This window comes from Neltuma alba, unplaced genomic scaffold, assembly GCF_004799145.2.
Source record: "Neltuma alba isolate B1F8T4 unplaced genomic scaffold, ASM479914v2 tig00012629_pilon, whole genome shotgun sequence".
NCBI classification, from domain to species: Eukaryota; Viridiplantae; Streptophyta; class Magnoliopsida; order Fabales; family Fabaceae; genus Neltuma; species Neltuma alba.
Genome location: NW_021637069.1, coordinates 355924 through 373010, shown reverse-complemented (window position 1 = coordinate 373010; position 17087 = coordinate 355924). Strand labels below are relative to the sequence as shown.

The 17087-nt window shown below is 36.5% G+C and overlaps 1 protein-coding gene and 1 pseudogene across 1 annotated transcript; both read left to right on the top strand.

Moving 5' to 3' along the window:
* Nucleotides 1-4957: 4957 nt before the first annotated feature.
* On the top strand, nucleotides 4958-8450 carry LOC114729375 (uncharacterized protein At3g61260). The gene is made up of 3 exons (XM_028916378.1): nucleotides 4958-6126; nucleotides 6497-6578; nucleotides 8113-8450. The coding sequence occupies exons 1-3, from the start codon at nucleotides 5423-5425 to the stop codon at nucleotides 8326-8328; spliced, it is 1002 nt and encodes a 333-aa protein (XP_028772211.1). The 5' UTR covers nucleotides 4958-5422; the 3' UTR covers nucleotides 8329-8450.
* Nucleotides 8451-9632: 1182 nt separating this feature from the next.
* Nucleotides 9633-17061, top strand: LOC114729359 (cyclin-dependent kinase G-2-like; annotated as a pseudogene).
* Nucleotides 17062-17087: the final 26 nt, after the last annotated feature.

The window sequence follows — 17087 nt, the reverse complement described above, 5'->3', positions numbered from 1 at the left end:
ATAGAGTCAGGCCCATTTCAACAATGTGTCTGTGCTTACGTTCTGCCCTTCCATTTTGTGGAGAAGTATAGGGGCAAGTAAACCTCATTTCTATACCAGTGGCTTGAGCTACTGGAATGAATGGTTTATATTCTGTACCATTATCACATTGAAGAGCCTTAATTTTAGCATTAAACTTGTTTTCAACCTGCACTTTAAACATTTTAAAGGCATTGATAGCTTCACCCTTATGTTTCAGAGGAAAGAACCACGTATATCTGCTGTAATCATCAATAAAATGGATATAGAAACGATGACCATGTTCAGATTGCACCGGTGAAAGACCCCAAAGATCAGTGTGAACCAGTTCAAGAGGAAAGGATGCATGAGACATAGACTTTGAAAATGGTAGCTGTTTAGATTTACCGAACTGACAGGCTTCACAAATAAACTCAGTTCTACACTGAGCTTTAACATTACATATATCTAGAATAAGTTTCAGGATTCTAAAACTAGGATGTCCTAACTTGTAATGCCACTTGAGAATTTCATCACGACCAAGAGATGGTGAAGTAGCTGCCATGAAGACCTTCGCTGGAGCCAGATTACGCACGGGATACATTCCCTGATTTGTCGTCCCTCGGACCAGTACCTCCCCTGTTTTCTTGGCCTTCACAGTACATGAATCATCAGAGAAATTAACATCAACACCATTGTCTTTAGCCAGTTTATGAACACTGATCAATTGTTTAGTAGCAGATGGGACGATTAAAATATCATTCAAGTGTAAGGAAGTATTAGGAGCAGATAAAGTAGCAGATCCAATACCAGCAACAGGGGCCTTCTCACCAGTACAAGTGTAGAGATCAATCTTACCTACTGGAAGATAAGAGTCCAGCTGATTCGGGTTCGGGGTAACATGATAGGTAGCACCGCTATCCATGTACCAAGAAGGATCCACCACAGTTTGTGGAGATGCATAGTGTGCTTGAGGAGGTGCTCCATTATAGTTCCCAAGATTTCTACCAAAATCAGATGAAGGGAAAACTCGGTCAGATCGATTATAGCATTGATTAAAATAGTGACCATACCGATCACAGTTATGATAATAGGGCCGGTTGTCATAGTTGCTGCCATAGTTCCCCCTGCTGTAATATCCCCCTCGGCGACCTCTGGAGCGTCGACCACGGCCACGAGACCCACGCCAGGGAGAGCCTCGACTCGAATCAGTGTGGCGATTTTCATGAGGGCCGTGTGTAACAACATTGGCCATAGGTTGAATTGATAGAGCAGAGAAGTGATTTAGCTGTTCAAGACGAGATTCGAAGGCAAGGAGAGCAGATTGAACAGCTACCCAGGTCAGATCTGGTTGGTCTATGAGTTTTACCACTACGGCATTGTACTCACCGTCGAGACCATTGAGGGTGTGAAGGATCAGATCTTCAGGCGCAACAGGGGCGCCGACGAGCTGGAGTTGATCGGCGAGATTCTTCAGTTTTGCCAAATATTCAGTCATTTTCAGTCCGTTTTTCCGAGTGTTGTGTAGTTCCGTCTTGAATACCATCACTCGAGACTTGAGGGACGCACAGGTGAGTTCACGGGCTCCATTCCACAGCTCACAAGCGGTTTTACAGTGAAGGAGTTGAGCACCGACGTCCACCGTCATTGTGTTGCGGAGCCATCCAACGAGCATGCGGTCTGTGGTGTGCCATTCTTCATATGCTGGATTTGAGACAGATTTACCTTCTTCAGTAATGAGTCGCACTGGAGTCGTATCTTCTCCAATAATATGATGTTCAAGTTGGTTTCCTTCAATCAGAGGAAGGACCACGGACTCCCAGATGAGGTAATTTTCTCTATCCAACTTGATAGAGGAGGTTTGACTGGACGAATGAAATAAGGAATATGTCTTAGCTAAGAAGACGACGCATTGGAAGGCGAGGTGGCTGAGGATGTCGACATGACGGCTAGGGCTCTGGTACCAAGAAAGAAAACAGTGAGGAAAATGTTTGAATATTCTAGGGTACCGAAAAGGTGACCCTACCATTGTCTCTTATAGATAAACCCAATGTGGGTAAAAGGAATGATACAATCAGGACCCTACACGTGTACACAGGATATTATACAGAATCATAAAAAGGGTGTATATTGTCTATTTATTTATTTCCTCTAACAAAGACAAAACTTAATTATTACAAACAACTAATTTAAATGATTTTCTTAATTTAGTTAAATCAGTCAATTAACTCTTATATCAAAAAATAAAGGTAGTATAAGAGTTCATTGACTAATTTAAGTAAATTAAGAAAATTTGTTAAATTAGTTATTTGTAATAATCAGTTGTTGTCTCAAAAATACTCTTACTAATTATGTACATTAACTAGAATCACCATTTGATGAAATTTTTAACATATGCAAATACTACAAAGATAATTTTGAAAAAATAGATAAATATGAGAGATAAAATAAATGAAGTTTTATATTTAGAATCAAATTGAATGTCAAACTATCTCTCATATTAAAGAGATGAGGTAGTAACGTTTGTTATTAAAAAAACAATATACCAAAAATAATATTTTTATATTTTTAAATAAGGTTTTGAATTTGAGTAGTGCAATGAAAACAATATTTCCCAACACATCTTCCTAAATAGTATTCCTCCGATTCTAAACATAAAACTTATTTTGTAATGTAAATTATACTATAAAATATATTTTACATTTAGGACCGGAAGAGTAATTCGCTAGACTTTTATCGTTTAGAGTGAAAATAATCACGTGGAAATGAATTTTTCTTATGATAAAGCGTAAATGGAAATATTTTATTATGCTTATTTTGAGAGGAAATAAGTGCAACTTGAAGGCAAAACAGGAGTACGATGTATTTCTCCAAAACAGCACTCACTTTTATTTGAAAATTAAACTAAAACAAAGAAGCCACTCTTAAAATAAATTTAAGTTTGGAAGATTTATTTATAATAATTGATTTATTTACATTTCCAGTAAACAAACAAAAATATCTATTATCGAATAAATGCAATTAAAATATAAAAGAAATTTTGTTATATTCGAAAATTGGAAAATATGTCAATCCAAAAAGAATTTTGAAATAAAGATTGCAATCAATTGCAATAAATGCGTTATCGATTTTTTTTCTGCAGCAAATGCGTTATAACACGTGTGAATTAAAATTAATATTTTTCTTTTGCCACCAGAAGTATGAATTAAAATCTATACTACATTTACATCAACTTACTTTTGTTTCATTTTTTTAAAATTTTTTATACTTCCCAAATTAATACGTACTATATATAACCTGTTGAATCTTAAAAAAATTAAAATCTAATAAACCGTCTCTCAAAATTAAATTGGACTCAAGTTGAATATTTATTTTATGAAAAAATAAATACGATATTATCTTCGCCCACAATAAATTGGTTATACATTCTTCTGGAAACTACACTTTACAACATAGGAAATAATGTTGGCAAAAAAAAAACAACAAAAAAAAATGAAAGTCCAGTATTTAATTTAAAAATGACTGAAATTCAGTTAAAATAAAAAATCTAATTAAAATCACAAAACTAAAAAAACTATTAACTTAACTATAATTAGGGGGTGTTTGGAATTAGAATAAGTACTTTTTAAAAATACTTTTCCATAAATCGAGATAAACTCCTTCACGTATTTATTATGTCAAATTCTCTAATCACACATAAATATATATGTTTTTTTTTTGAAATACTAGCATTTAATTATAATTTCACGAAAAAAAAAGCACACATGGTCATATATATCGACACAGTAAATTTAAGGAGTTTGACCTAACTTTTTCTCTAATTATTTTTCTCACGACCTATGAGGATCAAATATCATTTCACTGATCAAGAAGCATTGGTTTTGGCTGTTTAAGTACAAATTAAAGTCTCGAGTTTAAATATGTATAAATGCTGAAAAAGTACTTAAAAAAGCTATTCTTAACGGAAAAAAATCATAAAAAAAACTTTGAAAATTGAAAAATTGTACATAGGGGACTTGTTCGTAAAAATTATTGTCAAAATCTATATTATCGCTGTTAAAACTTATATTAATATTGTTATGAGTTCCTATTTATAATTTTTTTTTACTTGACGGTCTTTTTTTCCTTCAATTTTTCCATTCTTAATTGACCTAACAATACCATAATATAGTTCGGGAAAAATGACATAAAAAGAAGTTGAAAATTGTAATATTCTGATTCAGACACCTAAGAATTAAAAATTCCAGAAGAGGAAGTGGTGCCTGATCTGGTATTTTGCAAATATAATAAAATGACTAAAACGCTTTTATATCAATTTTTTTTCAAAAAAAGTTATCAAGTTTTTCATGGTCAGATATTTCTTATTATTTACTGTTTAATATTTGTTATTGTCAATTTATAACTTATTAATAAATTTTTTGATACAAAGATATTTTTGTTATTTAACCACGTTTGTAAACTGCACAATCCAATATCATTTTGTTTTGAAATTTTGAAATGGTAAATATCTAAATTAGAATACTCTAATTTTTAATTTTTTTTTTCCTTTTTTATGTAATTTTCCCGCACATCATTGTCCCTACCATCTATATGTCAGATTTCTCAGATAAGATCTATAAATAAAGTATATGGTAAAATTTCACTGAAGCCACCCTTCGTATGCCTCGATGAAAGTAAGTAACCGTTAAAATGGACAAAAGATAAATTGAACCTTGGAAGGAGCAGCAGAATACAGGCTTTGTGCCCCCAAGAAACACTCAGAAAACTCCGTCCAAAGATTCCATCACAGTCCAAATATAAGATGAATTTGTGAATTGCACCCTTTCTGTCACATGCATTCCTCATTTCTGAACTCACACAATTCCCTAGGTAAATTATTATACTTTTCTTATCATCATCATGTTATTATTATCATCTCCCCCCCCCCCCCCTTCTTTTCTCTTTTTAATTTTCCTCTTAAACTCTCTCTTTCTGTCATATCTGGGTGATTCCTTAATGCAACATGCAACTATTTTGTTAGTATTTTAATGTTCCATGGATCTCTAATTCACTCCTCTCTCTCTCTCTGCACTTCTCAGAATTCTATGGTTTGATGCAGAAACCTCTTCTTATTCTTCCTTCCAACACACTTCATTCCTCAGATACAACTTCACTCTCTTCACAAATGGCTCTGTTGCGAATCTGTTTCTAGCTTCCTTTTGTTTTCTTCTTTCTTCTTGTTATAAACTCCTCCCCCCCTCAAAAAAAAAAAAGTACTTGAAGATTCCAACTTTTTGAAACCAGTCATCTATTCCTGAGTCCACAAGAAAGTCTCAGGAACTTGAACTTTTGGCAAATATAGGATCTGATTTTTTTTTTTTTAAAAAAAACATTGTGTGTAGACTTGAAGTTTTGTGATATTATTCTCTGTGAATCATACTTGAGAATGAGATCTGTGGAAGAAAAAGGGTGCTATGGCCATCAAACGCAGGAGACTTCAAATCCAAGTGCCGTTTATTTCGAATTTCACAAGGGGACCAACCGTACCACTCTGGGAAAACCCACACCGTCTAAGTGGGACGACGCTCAAAAGTGGCTCGTAGGGTTGTCGTCTTTGTCAAGAGGAGGCGAGAAAAGCCAGTCTAAGAACAAACCCAGGAACTCAAACGCAGATGACTTGAGATTAATAGCTCCTGTTCCACAGAAAGAGCAAGATTTTGATGAGAAAGAAGAGGAAGACGAAGAAGAACGCAGCACAACTTGCCAGCACGAAGCAGAGGAAACAAAGAAGGTAGAATGCGACGAGTCGTTTTGGCGAATCAACAGGCCGGCGAGCCAAAACGCATCATGTGTTCGATCGATATGTGTGAGAGATATGGGGACGGAGATGACGCCTATAGCTAGCCAAGAGCCTTCGAGAACGGCGACGCCGATCAGAGCCACAACTCCGGCGAGTCGAAGCCCCGTTCATTCAGGGACTTCTACGCCATTGAGGAGTTCAAATGGGGGTAATAGTGGAAATACGAGAAGTTATGTGGCAGAACAATCAAGCCCCTCCAAGAAGACGGAGAATCCAGCTAAGAAATTAAGCCCTCTCGAAAGCAGAGCATTGGCATGGGATGAAGCAGAAAGAGCCAAATACATGGCAAGGTAACGTGATCTATGAATCCCATATATGTTTAAGAACTTTTAAGTAATTATAATTTCCTCCTTAATAAATAAGGACTGTTATTCATATTATTGCTTTCTATAATTGTATACTTTTGTCATTCAGACGTGATTAGATATGGTATATGAATTTGTCGCTGCAATATCAGTATCATCACCTTTGTTTTTTTTTTTTTTAAAAAAAAACAGAATCAGTTCCAATATTTGTAGGAATCTTTAATTAATTAATTATATTATTATAACAAATATGGTTAGATATTAAATTAATTCTGGTGATGATTCTATAGGAATGGACTTAGATTATATTGGATTATTCTGCACTGATTCTAAGAATGGGAAGCTTGCATTGTAGGTTCAAGCGTGAGGAGGTAAAGATTCAGGCCTGGGAAAACCATCAGATAAGAAAAGCTGAGATGGAAATAAAGAAAATGGAGGTAATAATGGAATTATTTTCAATTTCTTCTAGTTTTTCTTCTAAAATATCGTATCTGATGAGTTAATATCTTGAATACTCTTGTGTGTGTGTAAACTTATTAAAAAGATTTCTGGGCAGTGATTGGTCATATCGTTGAAACTACTGCAGGCGATGAAAAGTAATAGAATAGATATAATGGGAAGTTTTAAAGATTGAATGATTGGGTTAGGATTAAAGTTAGAGGCTGTTTGGTGACCAAATAAACTTAAGGAGGGTTAAGATTAGATTTAAGGGACTAAGAATGATGTTCAGATAGTTATGAAAAATATATAAAGGGGCCATAAAAATCAGAAATGGCTCGCCTTTTAACGTGTGCTTCTCTGCTATGGGTATGTTGTTATGAGTGGCTTTAGAGAGTTTCAATTTCCAAACATGAAGTGACAGAGAGAATTCTTGAAATGAATCATGCCATGGCAGAGATCTTTCCCAATGAGTGGTCACGGTTCCAAGTGTTTGTATATATTCTTCCGGTCCTAAATATATGACCTTTATATTAGTGTATATAAAATTTTTATATTTAGGACCGGAAGAGTAGTAATACTAGTGTGTGTACACACACATGTATATTAGCTTCAAATATTAATTTCACGTGGATATTCATAAACTGCTTCGTAAATTGGTATTAAAGAATTCCTTTTATATATGTATATATATAGTTTCTTATTCGAGTATTGTTAGACTGAATTGAGATAATTCTCTCAAACATTGTTTATATTCACATGAACTTGAATATCACCACACCTTGTGTTTAGTTTGAAAATCCCTTATACTAAAACCAACCTTGGAGGCATCACAGAATTTTTACCTTGATACATAGAATTTTTTGTGAACTCCACTAACGCTAAGAATGACAAGATAAAAGAAATTAGTATATGAAATGTTTGAGATTTTTCAAGATAAGATTATTGGGTTTAATAAAATTACTGGTTTATTCTACAACTTCGTGATGAGCTTTTATTTAAAAATAGTTTGGAATAATATATGACTATCTAGTATGCACATAAAAAATTTCTTTTGCAGCTCACACAATTCTACACATCGTTGTATGTTGGGAAAATAAGGCGCTAATTAAAAAGACTTAAGGTTTATAACAATAAGGTTAGTTCTAACAGAAGGAGCTAGTTTCTTGCAACACGACAAACTGGAATTCGAATCCTTTTGAAAGACGTGCTTACATTTAGCACACAACTTTTTAAAGGTGAAAAATTATGTGGTTATAATAATGTTTTCTAAAGTAGTGATAGCTAACAATTTTTTTTTTGTTGTTGTTCTGAGATAAGTTATGAACTAGCGCTGTCCAAGTTTTGCAATATGCGATGTCATTTTCTCTATATCTTATAAGATGCATGGAAGACCCATAGGTCAGATTCAGAACTTAGTAGACACAGAAGCATGCATGTTTATTTGCAGCCTTATGAATTATGATCAGTCTCTCTCTTCTCTCTCTCCATCTCATATACATATATACAACACACACACACATATATATATAGGTGAAAGCTGAGAGAATGAAAGCTCGGGCACAAGAGAGGCTAGCAAACAAAGTAGCGGCAACAAGGAGGGTGGCAGAAGAGAAGAGAGCTAACGCAGAAGCTAAGCTTAATGAAAAAGCTTTGAGGACTTCCGAAAGAGCTGACTACATCAGAAGGACAGGACATGTCCCTTCTTCTTTCTCTCTCCACTTTAAGTTCCCTTCCCTTTGCTGGTAGCATTCTATTGTATTCTATTAATATCAATATCAACTAGCTACTCCTACCACTACTAGCTACTTTTGTGTATCATTGCTCATCTTAATTTTACACTCAAATTAATTGCACATAATAATCTCTCACTCTTTTCTTTTGTTTATTTTTAATGCAAAAACACTAAATTCATGTCCATTTATTCTTCTCTCTCCGCAACTTGTATGTCTAGCGTGGAAACCTGTTATAATCATTATTATTGTTAAAACATTACAAGACCTGAGCGATGCACGGATGATATTACGTGGTCGTTTGTATTGTATAACTAATAAGATTTTGTTTATAAACTATAAATAAGGTCTTATAATTAGAGCACGGATGATATTACAGCTTTCTTCTCATGAAAAAATAGATGGAAAATATGCAAGTGCATGTTAAGGTAGCGGTGCAAATGAATCTGTTGTCGGCAAAAGAGACAAGATTCATTCATATTTTCACATGTTCCATATGTTATGCCTATTGGTGTTAAGTGAAAATTGACGCATTAGCTGACATTCTTGGGTATTTCTTCTGAACCCACCGCAGACTAGTTGTTGTGACATTAATTCTGAATTCAGACAAACTATGGAGAATTGAATAGAATGATTGTAGTGTCTTTCAAATCCAAGATATCCAATTTTATGTTATGATAGTTGCTTTTGACCAAAAAGAAAAATAAAAACTATTTTATTGAGGTTTGTTTGGTGGGCAGAATAGAATTTTATATGTAGAATTTTGTTGGTTAGGTATTCTTTATTTGAAGCAATGTTGTTTGATTACATGTTTCATTCTTTATTTCTCCCATAATGACAAATGGGGCTTGAGGTATAAAAATTAGACATAAAATCTTTATAAATGGCATCAACATTTCTAACTCAATGTTTGGTATAAGGGAATCAGATGGGAGGAGAATGAAGGAAAAATTTTAATGAGCTTGAAGTAAAAAATTTTACAACCACATTTTTCCAATTTTTTAAATTGGGTTCATTAAAATTATTTCTCTCCTCCCCTTCGGTCCATTTTTCTTATATCAAAGAGACCTTTGCTCAGAAATCAGAAAATTACAGATACAAATTGAGAACTAAGAAAAGAAATAAAACAAAAACCCTCAGCTGATAGCCCTCGGTCTCGGGCGTAAGTCGTTGGGCCAAGGAGGTCCTCGCACGCCCAATTAAAGGGATGGGCTCTTTGAGGGGCCCAAATGTCATATGACGCCCGATTTTTACAACGCATAATAATTAAGAAAAAAAAAAGGATTTTCCATTTTGCGCCGGACCGCGTGCCTCCTTTCTTTGCGTGGTCACGCCCCCTTTTCACTCTTTTCCGGACGAAGGTCGCTCTCCCTATCTCCCCGTCGCTTGCCTTTGTCGCTCTTTATCCATCAATTTGTAAGCCGTTTCAATTCGATAATCATTCCTTGTCGAGTGTGAGTATCGATGATTCTGGCTCCACCCTGTTAATTCTACAGTTTAATTTCTTTCATTTTTCGTCCTCTTTCCCTGGATAGCTTGAATTTCTAGGGTTTCGATCTGATCCTGTCTATCCCTGTCGATTTTAACTGCACAGTAGCGCCATCACATAACTTCTGATTATCTTCAAGGGCGTGGTTGTCTGATATCGAATTGTTGTCGGATATGACTTCGTTCGAAGTTAGGGTTTCTATTTGATTTACGCGTATTCGCGTTCCTCAAATTAGGAATTCCAGGCTGAATTCTCTGTGCTCTGGGTTTAGGTTTATAAGCAGAACATCTACGTCTGGTAGGAGAGGGATTAGCGGTTTTCTGTGCAAGTTAGCATTTAGGTATATATATGGCTGCTGGGAGGCATGGAGGCTATCGCGACAACGAATTTAGGGATCGTGAGTCCAGTATTGACGTCTCAAGGCGGGATTATGCTAGTTCTGAAGAAGATTACGATCGGATTAGGACTGGTAACCGCGATGGTGTGAGAGTTGTGAACAGGGATGCAAGAGATAGGATTAGAGTGAGACAGAAGGATATTAGGGAGAGAGAAGCGATGAATGGCAGCTACCGCTACCGCTCATCTTCTAGTAGGAGTGACTCGGGGAGCAGCAGTGTGGCCTTGGTCCCAGAAAATGTGGTTTTTCTGTCAAGGCAGCGGATAGGGAGCCAGGTGAGCTTTCCAGTGACAGCGGCTCTGATGAAGCTATTGAATCAGAACCACAGGGGAAAGGCTTTGAGGTTACAAAGGTTGAAAGGAATGGGACTCAGTCTCCATTGGAGAGGAAAAGAAAATTTTCACCCATAGTGTGGGATCAGGATGACAAAGAAGTCAGTGATTCACCCAAACTTAAGGTGTCCACGACTTTGACTAGTCTTCCTCCTCCACCACCACTACCAAAAGCATTCCGCCAGTCACCTAATGCTCCATATGGGGGAGTGGAGATCCATCCTGTTAACAATAGAGAAACTGAGACTCGTGAGTTGCCTACGGCAGTTAAACCTCCTCTGTCCTCTGAGTCAGTTCAGGATGTTGGTACTGAGTCTACTGTGAGAGCGCTTACTTCGTCACCAGATCAAAATTTGGGCAATGATCGGGAAGGTGAGCAGCCAGACGGTGATGACTATGTGCCTATGCATAATATATCGTCTTCAAGATGGGCAGCTGGGGATAACTCTCCCGGGGATGAAGGTGAAATTATAGATGATGGTGATGAATTTTCTAGAAAGAGGAAGAGGTTGTCACCTGAGTTAGTGAATGCCAGAGTGCGAAACAAGCTGTTGAGCCCAGAGGAATCAAAAAGAGATGGTTATGAAGGAGCTAGAGCTAAATCATCTGAGTCTGAAGAAAGAGATAGCCATGGAAAAATCTCCACTGGGGATGATCATGCTGGTATTGGATCTGATAAGGATGACTATATGGAAATTGATGTTCAAGGTGTGAAAAGTGAAACTACTGTTAGCCACTCAGATACTGCTTCTGAAGATGAAGATGATGGACGGGAGACTCCAGAGCCTCCAGGTCCACCACAAAGAGTTGTCAACATGCTCCAGGGTTGTAGAAGTGTTGATGAGTTTGAGAGACTGAACAAGATAGATGAGGGTACATATGGTGTTGTGTATAGGGCCAAAGATAAGAAGACTGGGGAAATTGTAGCATTGAAGAAGGTGAAGATGGAGAAGGAAAAAGAGGGTTTTCCGCTGACTTCTCTAAGGGAAATAAACGTTCTACTTTCTTTTCACCACCCATCAATATGTTGATGTTAAAGAGTAGTAGTAGTAGGTAGCAACCTTGATAGTATTTTTATGGTGATGGAATACATGGAACATGATCTTAAAGGACTAATGGAGGCAATGAAGCAGCCATTCAGCCAGAGCGAAGTGAAGTGCCTTATGCTGCAGCTTATAGAAGGTGTAAAGTATCTTCATGACAACTGGGTGCTTCATAGGGATTTGAAGACTTCTAACCTGCTTATGAATAATAGGGGTGAGTTAAAAATTTGTGATTTTGGGTTGGCTCGTCAGTATGGAAGTCCATTGAAAACATACACACATATGGTTGTTACTCTTTGGTACAGGTGAGTATTCTTGCTTAAATTTGTTACTTGTTCCTTTAATTTTCACATGTTTGGTGTGGAATTTCTTGGTTCCCATATTGTTGTTTGCTACTGAATGTTGAGACCATTGCCATTTTGTTATGTCTGTCACATCTCACGCTGATGAGGATATCCTGTTATTATTTTTCTGTTACCGGTTTTATTGCTGTCTGATTTAACGCGTCTGTTGCCGTGTTCTCTTTTAGAGTTCATCTACTTAATGATGCTCTATCTGTTTCTCTCAGGGCACCTGAACTTCTTCTGGGAGCAAGACAGTATTCAACAGCCATTGATATGTGGTCTTTGGGTTGTATAATGGCTGAGCTATTGTCCAAAGAAGCACTATTCAATGGGAAGACTGAATTTGATCAAATTGACAAGGTATGCTTTCCTAGTTAATTTCCATTTGTGCCTGCCAAGTTCTTGCTGTTATATTATCTTCCTTTTATTTTTTGCCACTGTTTTCCCAGGCTTCGAACTTTGGGTGGTTCTGGTCTGGCTATCTGGCCTCCCTTGGTGTGCATTTAAAAGTTAAACGACTTTGCTAGTTTGTATTAACTGCCCAATGTTCCCGTGGTTCAGGTCTTCCTCTGCGCAAAAAATTTCCTGCCACATCATTCACTGGATCTCCAGTTCTCTCTGATTCTGGATTTGATTTGTTGAACAAGCTCCTTACTTATGACCCTGAGAAGGTAAAAGGGTCTTGTACAATAACTTCCCAGTTTTATTTGGCAAATATTTCTATACTTTCATGGACTTGGCAACACTTTCTACTACGTGCAGAGGATCACGGTCTGAAGAAGCTCTCAATCATGAGTGGTTTCGTGAAGTTCCTCTTCCGAAGTCTAAAGATTTATGCCTACTTTTCCTGCTCGACATGCTCAAGAGAGGTAAGGACTCCTTGTATTAATAGTACCTTTCCCTCCCTTAACTAAACTCATTTTGACTAGTAGATGCTTGTTATGCTTCAATTAGGCGGACTCGGAGACTATTAACGAGTCCTGATCCTGGTTGAGGAGCAGCGTCGAAAGGAGTTACAGCAGGGTGAATTAGGGACTGGTGGTATTTTTGGCTGAGAATCATGCACTGTAAAGCTATGGCCTTGATAATCATTCTAACATGCTCCGCTGCTGACGTTTGCATGGATGAGGTGAGAGTGTGTACTGAGCGGAAGTTGCAAACATGTTAAACAATCACTTGTGCTATTTTTTAGCAGGCACTTGGGTTATGCGGAGAATTTGTGTTTCTTTACCTCTTGGGATTGATGGCCAAAGATACATCCTGGGATCCAGATTTCTTTCAGGTCAATTACCCTCCTGATTTGGCCATCATATATATGCACTTGGAGCACTGCCAGCAGCACAAGGTGTGGCATAGCTGCCTTATTTTAAAATAGGAAAAGTCAGTTTTTGCTGAAACTTGTGTATGTAACCATATTCGTTTCCATTCTCATTGTAAACGGTTTTTATCTGATTTTGTGAGTATTAAAACAGTATGGAATTTCTAGCTTCTGTCTTTTCTGTCTTCAATATTAATATGTGCTGATTTTAGTATTAAAACAGTATGGAATTTCTAGCTTGTCTTTTCTTTCTTTTTTTAATATCAATATTGTGTTTGCAAGAGACGGTTGGTGTGTGAAGTGGAAGAGCGCCTTCTTGCATTTCACTGAAGAAGAAATTGACAGTAACATTGTGCCTGAAAGGTAATTTATTCCTTTAATATCTCGGATATTAAGGGATGGGGGTATTATTTTTGTCGATGAGGTATATAACGCCCACGTGCGCTTGTTGTTTGCATGGGCACCTGGTAATGTTGTTTAATTGAGTGATGGTACTCAAACAACGAACCATATTGGTTGATGATTACAGTTCTGTCTGAGAAGTGTGGGTCGTTGGCTCTGTACAATGTAAAACTGGCTTGGTACCTAGAATTTTTCTTATCTTTTATGTGTAACAATCTGGCTGAGGATTGTCAATGTCACAAGACTGCTATTTGTGCCGAAGTCACTAATTGTATATGGCATGATATCATGGATTTGGTTCTGTGTAATACAATTTTTATTGTTATGTAGAAGAAAAGGCCAGCTCCTTTGGATCCTATTCCTGAGTTTCCTTTCTGGAAACTATGACTGGCCATCAATTTTATTTCTTTTGTGCGCAAACTGATGATACATTAGCAGGCAACATTGTGAGATGAGTTGATGGGGGGGGAAAAGTTTATATGCATACAGAACGTTTGAAAATTTAAGACAATGCAAGAAGGACTGAGTTGGGCTTTCTTATGTGTGCTACTGGGGGCCTTCGGTTTTGAGCTTCTGTGTGGTGCACTTTCCCCTTTTTCTCCTGTCAAGAGAATTTGCTGACTAGGATATTTATGGAGGACAGCTGTTTCAAATTGTGTCATGCTATTGTCTACTGTCTATTGTCTGTTATATTTTAAACAATGCCTTCAAGTGGCTTTTGCTTCGAGAAATATTGCATTCTTGGAATCGGATAAACAATGAAATTAATTCTTCAGATATGACTTATTTTTGCACTCTATGGAATGGATAAAAAATGAAATTAATTCTTCAGTTATGACTTGTTTGGAATTTTAAGTGTGGTTGGCTACCAGATTCCAAAACCCGTTTTTCCATTTGTAAAGTCTAGTTTCCTGAAAGTAACTTTTATTCCATTTGCAACCCAAAATTTCGGGTTAAAATTTCCATTATACAAAGTCAGTTGAGTCCACCCAAACAGCAAATAAGAAAACCCTGTAGAGAAAGTCACTTTTAAGTCTTCTAACCGGGAGCGAGGGATATTGGATTTCTGGCTCCCTTGTTCTTGGCCTCTAATATCCTCCTGGGAAAAAAGAAAAATAATTGTGGGGTTGTATAATATTTAATCAGTTACATGGAGCTGAACTATTTATACATGGTGTTGCTGATTGAATGTGATGTGAAGATCATAATGATCATTTTACTGAATTTTTTTATTTCCTTTTTTTTTTAATCGTTAATCTTTATCATAATTTTGTTTTAATTGGACCAGTCATGAGCCTTTTCACTCATTTTTGTTCTTTGGCGCTTTGCCTGGATATAAAATTGCAACTTTTGTTGGCAGTTTAGCCTTAAGTGAGGTCTTCATCTAAATGAAGCGCCTATACTATGAATTTCTTGAATTTGCTACTCCCCAGTTGTTGCCTGTTATTTGTCTGTTGTTTGATTAGTTTTTTCCCCATCCATTCAGGATCCTTTAACTACATTGGTTTTCATCTTCCTTCCCTAAGACCAAACAAAATTGCCGCTTCTTTGGAGTATATCATCCATGTGTATTGCATGTCAAAGAATAAATTGATTGGAATATTCTTAGAAGAATTGAAATGAAATGAAAAGAAAGAAACTGTTGTCATTTATAGTAATGGAAAATTGAAGCTTTGGCTACTATAAGAATTATTTTATGACATTTGTCTGCGGATGTCACTGCAGTATCAAAGCACGCAGGTTGAGGAAGTTACTCGTATACCCTGGATATATAGAACATCAATTAGTTGTTCCTTCAGGCTCTCAGAGGTACTATACGAACTTTGGTTTGTCATAATATATTTATGAAGTTCTTGTATAATCTTGAGATTAGAATTGCTCCTTTTTCTGTGCATGCCCTATCAGTCGCATTGTTTAAATAGTATCGCTATCGCTTTGAGGTCTCTTGTGATCGTACTGTGGTTTAAAACTTTGAAGATGGTAGGGTGGGGGAGGGTTGGTTGATTCGTATGGAATGAGCTATGTTGCCTTATCCTGGCTATATATGGTGAGGTGAGGGAGGGTTGGAACATTTTTTTCTAGCTCCAAAGCATCCTCGTTGTACTTATTTAATTCAATTTAGGAACATGATGGTAATATTCATTGTTTAAAATAGAAGATGGTGATCCGTCTGTACCCTGCAATTTGTGCAGAACAAAATATATGGAATGATAGAAGAGCGTCCTCACAATTAATAGACCCACTTATTATATAACTGCTCCTCTTTTATATGCATCCTTCAAAACAAAGTTCCATCTTTGTTTGGTTTGATGGTGCTGATATAGTGAAAAATGTTTTTTTTTTTTTTTCCTGTCGATGAATCTCGCCGCTAGGACTAATTATCTTGGGAAGCAGAGTCTTGTCAATCAAATTGTGGTTGATATCTGTAATATATCATTTTAGATGCTTGAAGTATTTTTCATGTTTTTAATAAAAGGAGCCGATATCCAGATTGTTCTTTTTTACTGAAATTTTGAGGACATTGTTTTTGTAGTGTAGAAATAAAATGTAAAAATATTTAGCTATCAATCATGCTTAGAATCATGTTTAAAGGGATACATACATTAAAGAGGACTTGTTGCTTTGACGAATGATGATGTCTTGTCTAAACTTTGTGTACCTTTGGGTATCATGCACATCTCTTGCGTTGTGCATATGCATAATTGTGTGGGATGTTGCACACCTGTGAGCTGGGTTATGGTAGAGATTCAAAGCATTCAGGGATTAGTTTCTCATTAATATGATTTCAACTTCTAGTTGCCTCTTTCCTGAACTCACAATGCCTTGATTTAGGCTATTATTGGGAGTGACCTTAATTTACCTCCCCAGTCAGAAATGATTGCATGACAATGCAGGTGCATTGCAATTAGTGTCATGACTGTTAATTGTTCAGGTAGATCAAGTTGAGAATAACGGGACAATTCGCAGAGAAGTTTTTTTTAAATAACGTCAACTTTCTGAAGTCTTACTGCTAATATGTATAGTTTTGATTTTATTAATTGGTGGTTCGTTTTTTTTTTTAAAACTTATTTTTGGTTCTAACATTTTGCTGTTGCTATTGGGATGAGGTGCAATCCATCTGCATGTGATGCCAAATTCCAATGAGAGCTTGACCCGCTTTATTACGAACATTCTTCCTAGCATGTCAGCGCGTAACATGGTTCATGCGAGGTAGGTTGATGACTCGCAGTTGTACATAATTGTCAGTTTTTGGTCGGTCAATTGAATGTATACTTACTATATTGCCGCACCAACAATCAAACATACAATGAAAGTTGAAATGTCGAGAGACGCTGAAGTTTATTTTGTTCATGGTCCCGACATCATGGGGTTTGTTTTGGATGAGGAGAATAAATGGCTTTGTTTTGCCTTTATGGATATAAAAAACCAATATGGGAATTCTAACATATA